General features: G+C 42.3%; 1 protein-coding gene across 4 annotated transcripts; it reads right to left on the bottom strand.

Moving 5' to 3' along the window:
* Nucleotides 1–8: 8 nt before the first annotated feature.
* Nucleotides 9–7428, bottom strand: atg13 (ATG13 autophagy related 13 homolog (S. cerevisiae)). Of its 4 annotated transcripts, XM_035150635.2 has the most exons (19): nucleotides 7237–7428; nucleotides 6514–6594; nucleotides 6191–6271; nucleotides 5936–6055; nucleotides 5573–5619; nucleotides 5075–5110; nucleotides 4818–4958; nucleotides 4681–4721; nucleotides 4414–4510; nucleotides 4207–4314; nucleotides 3965–4058; nucleotides 3695–3793; nucleotides 2874–2957; nucleotides 2474–2580; nucleotides 2205–2328; nucleotides 2040–2117; nucleotides 1795–1902; nucleotides 1453–1581; nucleotides 9–1286 (listed from the first exon to the last, which is right to left on the bottom strand). In XM_035150635.2, the coding sequence occupies exons 2-19, from the start codon at nucleotides 6580–6582 to the stop codon at nucleotides 1209–1211; spliced, it is 1641 nt and encodes a 546-aa protein (XP_035006526.1). In that variant the 5' UTR covers nucleotides 6583–6594; nucleotides 7237–7428; the 3' UTR covers nucleotides 9–1208. The 4 variants fall into 4 exon arrangements, with proteins under 4 accessions (XP_035006526.1, XP_035006527.1, XP_035006528.1 ...); XM_035150636.2 differs by lacking the exon at nucleotides 5075–5110; XM_035150637.2 differs by lacking the exon at nucleotides 3695–3793.
* Between the last annotated feature and the right edge of the window lie 180 nt (nucleotides 7429–7608).

A 7608-nucleotide genomic window follows, 5' to 3' on the forward strand; every position in this document is an offset into this window, starting at 1 on the left:
TTTCCTCCTTTGTTTCAACAGAGCAACCATGCTTTATTAGGACACAAATGTTTAAATTAAAGCTCTCAACCAAACTCAGTCATGGATGTTGACCTGGTGCCTTTTGTAGACAGCTGTTTATCCCCCCCCGCCCTTTACAAAATATACATTAGCAGGATGTACAGACTGCTGGAAGTTCAGAGCTGACACTTTAGAAGAAAACTAAGGCAACAGCCCTGCAATAAATCCTCCCTCCATTAAAATTGACTGGGAAAGACTAATTCCTACTGTCTCTCACTCTGCTACTTCACCTCATCTTAAACTATTCAGCAACTCTGCTATTCCTTCATATCTGTCGTACTTTACGTAAGCTACTTGTTGAAACCTGCAAAACCCAAGTTAATGGTATCAGCAAGTTTTTAATTCATCTATCATGGCGTGGAAATGGCTCAACCTACAGAATCCTTTTCAACACAAACTGAATATTGAACGAAGGATTAACTGCAGGACTGTTGCATTAGACTAGTGCACTTTATTAACTGGCAACTAGGCGTGGCTCCACAACAAATTGATTTCTCTACACATACAAGGGCTGTCATGACTTCTTTCTCCACTGGGACTGACATTGAAAGTTTATATCCCCAGGCCAGCTGGGAACACCTGGCTCGGGTCAGGCTTTCAAGTTAACTTTGAAACTGTATTTTTCACTACACATCATGAACGACCACCGTGAGGCCAAAGTGGAATTTTTCTCTAAGACCAGCTTTTGTTGAAGAAAATTTTTTTTTTTAAGTCTGGTCAAGATTTGATTTCATCTTTCAGGTCAGATATGATCAGAAAGGCCATGGTGTAAAGGAAACCTCGAGGGTGGGAGAGATTATAGTGAACTACAGTTAAAAGTTGTCTGTCCTTGAATGTCATGGCTGTCTAAAGTGACAAAAAAAAAGAAGTTTGGTGCCACACAGAAGATTATCAGTTTGAATTTACACAACCAGAGCAAGAGGAGGGGGTGTCAGAGGAAATAATACAGTATTTACAGTGAAGAGGTGGCGCGTGTGCTGAACAGGAAGTTGAGAGGAAACGAGGTGCTTCACATTAAAACATGGTGATTTAGGACAAACAACTACAGAGCCTCCAGTGTGCTTCTCCCTTAAATTTTTCTCCTTAGCTATTTCATCCGTACTAGAATGCAGTCCTCTCCCGTCGGCCTCTTCCCCCCTCCTCTTCCTCTACTGGAGCATGTCCACAAAAGCGTCGAACTCGTCGATGTTTTTCTCGTAGACTGCCAGTTTCTCTGGCAGAGAGTCCTGCAGAAAGAAAATGCAAATCAGTTGTTTACATACATTTGTTAACTTTTTTGCTAAAGGACACCATGAAAAACAAGATTTAAAATTAGAGCTGTTCCGATACCCGCCACTCTGCAGTATCAGAACACTACTTAAAAACATTGACAGTAAAAATCTAAAGTGTTACCAGGTCATCGGCCATCGACTGCGAGCTGATGTGTAGAGAGAGACTGGCCAGTTGTGGAGGATTTTGAAACTCTCTGTAGAAGGTGCCCAAATCCATCGGCAACAGGTCGTCTTTAGAGAAGGCAGGTCTCTGCAAACAGGAGGATGGCATTATTTCAAATTCACAAAAATTACAGGTTTCTTTTAAGAAAAATATTTGAGTAGTGTTAATTTGTTTTCCAGCACGTGTATCGTAAATTACCATGGACCATCTGACAATTCTTTTCATTAACAGTGAGTAAACATTTTATATTTTGAAGACAGTAGTGAGTGAGCAGAAGACACTTAAACAATGAGTACGTACAAAGTCGACCATAACGAAATCGTCCTGCTGCCCCGATCCCTCCGAGCCCTGAGAGTGAAGGCTGGCCTGCAGGGGGGACGGGCAGGGAGGGGAGTCTGGGGGCTGCACCTGAACACAAACACAAAAATATCTTAATGCAAAAAACCCAAAAGTTTTCAACTTTATCTGCCAGTTTTGTATTTTTCTAAGAAAATTATTCATTGTCCATTTCAAGATCAGACGACACATCAGAGGTCAACAGTTACCATGGGATCATTCTCCTCCGAGTCCAGGCCTCGAGGAGCGAATGCAGCAAATGGCAGGTCCAGACTGGCTGCTGTTAACTACACAAACACACAGATCGAAATTCAGTGTTCCCTTCAGTGATGCAAACACGAGTGGATAAACACAACAGACTATATGGGATTTACCTGTGTGGCGGGTTTACTGACAAACGCTCCGACTTTCCTCGTGAACGCGTTGAGAGACTCCACCGGGTCAAAGGGAGAAGCACTCCTCCCTTCATCGCTGTGCAACAGACCGTCGTCATCACCGCTGGAAACGGGGATGAGACAAGGTTATAAATAGTTTCATCAAGTTCACGTCTTGTCAACCAACCTGCTACATGTTACTATCGCAGCACTTTATTACCATTACAACAAAAGGGAATAACTTCGTTGATGCGATGTCAGAGATTTACCTGCTGCCAGGGGTGTGGGGGGCGTGCTCGGCTGTCAGGTGGGTGTCTGTTCCATGAGGATAGGCAGGAACCAGCATAACCCCGCCCTCCCTCACAGCATGCAATACCTGAAGAGGGAGAACATTAAAATCAACAAAAAACAATGGTACTTACAGTATAATAGTATTTAAGGGCAGAGATTTCAATCAAAGTTTAATCTTATTGATAACCAGTTTTATTTTATTTATTTTTATTTTTGGGGGGGAAAAGCTGTTGTCTACAGTGGCTGTGTATCTTTTGTAGACTAGAGTCTGATCTCTGCCATCAGCATTTATGATAAAATGGCCAATAACAATGGCTGTGCTGTTGGATTGGTCAAACTCTACTGTGTCTGGAAGTGAGGTGATTGGTGCAGCATCACCTGGTTAGGATTGGCAGCGGGGTGACAAAGATCAGCAGCTCCTGCTAGAGTTGGAGGATGGTAGGATAATCTGGAAGCATAAAGCTGGAGAGAAACAGAAACGTAGGGAATTAGGAAAAACCCTGGAGACATAAGCTGTTTTCAGCTTGAACTCCGGACAACTGGGTCCTGACATTCTCCGGACTTTGCCACTCAGATATGAACAACCCAGGAAGAGATTTTTTGAGTTTGTTTACAGCACCTCAACACTGGCATCAGCCCTGGTCACCAAAAGCTCTCAAATCTATTTGTCTTTCCAAGTAGACATCTTTGTCTGCGTCTTCTACGTGTATGTCAGCTCTTGTTCATCATGAGACATTTTCATTCTTTTTTTTCCTTTCAGTTTCATGTTCATTGTGTGTTTGAAATGTCATCTACATGCCCACTGGTTGGTTGTGAATTTTGGGCTAAGTCTGACATTTTTGGGACATTTTATTAGGGGGCTGACAGGAAAAACTCTTGGGAATGTCCGGAGTTCAGTGCATGTCTGAAAGCAGCTATACTGTTGTCAGAACAGAGGCGAAGGAGATGATGATACAAGATTAAGATGGAAAAGAATCTAGTGAACACCAGCAAACAGGAGTCACAACATAAAGCTATTAGTAAGTGATGGAGCTTTAAACAAGGACAAAAGGATGATGGTGAAACAAAGTTTCTGATGCAGCTCCGGCACAACAAGGAGCAACACACACCCCAAAACAAAACATAAGGGATCTGACAGAACAGCCGAGTTGATCAGTGCAGTTTCAGAGCGTCACACACGGTTGCCAGCACAGACTCACAGTGTGAGTGACAAGTCCGGGAGCCAATGGAAGCTGCAGACTGTCCAGAGGGAGGGGCTTGGGCAGTTTAGAGGGAGACGGACTCAGTGTGCACACACACTGAGATAATGCAGACACACACACACGGAAAAAACATTCAATAAAAGGACATCAGGAAAGAAAAGACAAAGAGAGAAAAGAGAAAGTGAAATAAAAAACAGGTATGGAAATGGAGAGAAAAAGTCACAAGTTTAAATAAAGAAGGATAAAAGAAATGAGTAAGTGTCATACCTGAGAGGGAGGGGAGGTGGAGAAGGAGGTGGTGCAGACCTCCTGTGAATCCTGAACTCCTGCATACGGTCCTCCGTCCTCATCATCTGGAGCTCTACACACACAAAATACAAAACACAAAATAACTTAGTTTTTTCTTTCTGTTGATACATTTAAAAATGAGGGACTCATAAGTGAAGTTGAGATGTGTCTCCATTTTAAAATGAACGGCTGCTTTCACTTCCAGAACTTTTGGTGGTTACCTGTAGTTGCAGGGGTGACCCATATTTGCAGGACGCTGGCTGCCGCAGGGAGGATCCACAAAGTGATCCACGATAATGCCCATGATCGGAGCGGAGCGCTCAAACTGCCTGCAGAGGACGACAATTCAACAGTTGTATAAAATCAATAAGTATAATAACTAATAATAACTTCCTTTCTAAGAAAACCAGTTAGAGAGTTCTGGTTACCTGCTGGACATAAATGCCAGGTTGGTGCGGTAGGCACATGAAAGTGTGACTGTGCCAACAGGGGTTCCAACGACACCAACACGCACTGTCTGAAAACCTTAAAAACAAAGAGGGCGTTTGGGTTTAGATGTGACTAAGGTTCAAAACTGAGTGTAATGTATAATTAGTTTGCTTCTTGTCCAACTGTACTTTTGTAATGTTAAGTCATTGTGTATGCTTTGTCAGTGATTTGTGAAATGTCAGTCAATAAGGTGAGGTCACAGTTACCTTCCCCTAATCCATTCAGCTGGACTTCTCCAAAATAAATCCTGGACAGACGAGAGACAGAAACACAACAAACAGGGAGGTTTAGACGACTGGACTGAATACTCACAGCTAAACAGTGACCGGGAGAGTCCACATACCTGTATAATATGACATAGTCATGTCCCTGCTTTCTGGACAGTTTATAGGCGGGTGTTACTCTGGTGATGGCCAGCAGAGACTTCAGAAGCACAGACAGACGGTTGTACACAGTATATGACACCTTGATGTCTTTATCGCACCTGCAGCAGAAACAGAAAACAGCAAGACTCATTAGTATACAGCAGTCTGGAGGCCTTTCAAATAACTATCGTAATAATGTAAAAAATATATACACTTTTTGTCATTTGGGTCTTACTTATTGAACTCAAATTCAAAATGAGGAAGTCTGCTCCTGGTGGATTACAAGACATACTTTAAAATGGGGGCCTTTGCTTTAGAGGCGAAACAAAACAGAAAATGTAGGCTCATTCTCAACTTTTCCTAGTATTAGAGCCTCACAGGGTGAAAACATTAAACGTTAGAGATGTGTTATAACAACAAAATGTCACTGACATAAGGACAACTTCACCCATTTATGACTCCAAGCAGCTGATGCTCACTGTGATGGGTTATTTGAACTTCTCAACAGTTCCCACACTTATTCACAAAGCTGTGTTATTTTTGAAGCCGTGCAGGGGGAAGCAGTCGTCACTAGTGCAGCACATGATGAAGTGACCATTACAGCATCAGTATTGTGAAAACTGGTTCTATTACTACAGTTTTAAAATGTTGTGGTCCTCGAAGCTAGTTCTGTACACAGACACATGGACGGCATTGACAGGCCTCTTATCTCATCTAACAACCCGTAACTCACTTTTCATTCATCTCCAGGCACCAAGTCTCTAACTCCATTGAGTCTCCCTGAGTGGGAAAGAAACAGAGGAACAGATGAGCAGAGGGACATAAATCTGGGAGAAAACAAAAAATGTACATCTTCATTTTCAATTGTTTAGACATACAAGAGTAGATGAGTCATCTGGTAACTTTAATTCATAAAATACACGTAATTTCTACGTGCAACTTCACCAACCACTCATGTTTTAAAAGCCCTGACAACTGATGTGATTATTTACGACAAGTTAATAAAGCTTACAATAAAGTATCTGCAGAGTTTGAGATCATTATTTTACAAAAGAAGAAAATGGAAGCAGTAGATGATCAGAGGGAGGGTTTTTACCTCTGATGTCTTCAGGGAGATCTCGACACACATGGAGCGTCCGATGCCTGGAAGTTGACCCGCCAGCGCTTTCTTGGCTTCATGAGTCACCTCTGGTATGTCTTTGATGGCCAAATTAAACTGGGGGACAATATGACTAAACTTTACACTTATACAAGCAGAAAACAGTGTGCAACAACAAGATACAGATACAAAACTACAACAATCTATTCAATGACTACAAATGAATAATAGGGGAAAGGAAAATGGGTTTACCCAGTCTGAGCCTGTAGGGGATGAGGAAGAGCGAGTGCAGATTTTCTCACCGAGTCGGGCTTGGACTATCACCTGAACAGTCTACAAACACACACACAACACGAAATGAGAAATCGAATTGTGAGCGGCCATCTTAGAAACAAAAAGCTGTTTACATGAGCATCCAGAGTAGCAGGGACACCGTTACTGGTGGTAAGTGGGAAAACAAGTTGGTTTAAGAAGTGTAACAGACAACACAAGGCCTCGGGGACACTCGATAGGCTGTAGACGGCATTGACATGTCTAGATTCAAGCTCATAACAAAGAACATATCTCTCTGTTACCTTCAAGGCAAAGAACTTGATGAACTTGTCCAAGTCCTTTTTATCCTGGGGACTTAGGTCACTGTCCATGTTGACACGACCCTGCAATCCAACATGACAGTCACTTAGGGATGGGCAGAAAAACAGACTCCTATTCCACTTTCAACTGTAAAAAAATATATAAAAACAACCTTCTATAATGTTGAGCATGAGCTTGTTTTGCAACTGCATCCAACCTATATTCATTAAAATTGAATTATTAAATTATATATTGCTGAAGAAGGTGAGTGAGTGTCAACAAAGATATTTGTGAATATTCACAGTTTTAATCGCATCTGCATGTTGCCTAAACCAAACAGCTCAGAGGCCTAAAAGACGAATAAAGACGCATATAACGCGTCTGCATCAATAACACGACAGACGCTGTTTGTAGCTGTTGTTTTTAGCCTCCGTGCAGCAGCAGCTTCTGTCCCCAGCCACGTCGCGAGGCCTCCACGATGACATGAGATTGTCCAGCAGGATTTGGAGGTCATGTTAAACCACAGGACGCTGACAACCACTTAACAATGTACACAACACGGTCGGATATATTTAAAAGCAATAAAACAGCAATTTAATCGATAGTCGACTTTGTTGTTCCTGTCACAGAGACGAGTGAGTCAGTGACACACTGTGTGACGCGCTAGCGCTAGCTAGCTAGCTGGCTACAACGCACTTTAGTGTGAAACACAAAGCAAAACTTACATCGGCTGTTGCCTTAAAGACGAAGCTTCGATAAAATAAAAAGCGGGTTAACTAACTCGACGAGAAAAACTGTGCTCGACGGCAATTTAAACATCCATCTGAGATGTACACAACATTGAAGACGACGGGGCTGCTCGTCTGTTTATCTCCTCCATGTCAACGTGCTTGGGTCGCAGTGCTTCCACACAGGCACTTTCGTCGATCATTGTGAAAACCTACGTGTCACATAAAGGCTAGAAAACACAAAGAAATCCCATAAATAGGAAAACAAATACATATGAGCTATTTTATTATTATTTTTAGTACGAAACGTCAATTTATACGTAAACACCACGGTGGCACTTTCCTTGTGTCGAATCTGCGACTCTGAAC

This window comes from Hippoglossus stenolepis, chromosome 24, assembly GCF_022539355.2.
Source record: "Hippoglossus stenolepis isolate QCI-W04-F060 chromosome 24, HSTE1.2, whole genome shotgun sequence".
NCBI classification, from domain to species: domain Eukaryota; kingdom Metazoa; phylum Chordata; class Actinopteri; order Pleuronectiformes; family Pleuronectidae; genus Hippoglossus; species Hippoglossus stenolepis.

Coding starts and splice junctions, on each gene's coding strand:
- atg13 (XM_035150635.2), bottom strand. CDS start 6,582: ATGGACAGTGACCTAAGTCCCCAGGATAAAAAGGACTTGGACAAGTTC. Junction 5,111..5,572: donor TGCCTGGAGATGAATGAAAA/GTGAGTTACGGG, acceptor GTAATCCACCAG/GAGCAGACTTCCTCATTTTG. Junction 4,059..4,206: donor GGTCACCCCTGCAACTACAG/GTAACCACCAAA, acceptor TTGTGTGTGTAG/AGCTCCAGATGATGAGGACG.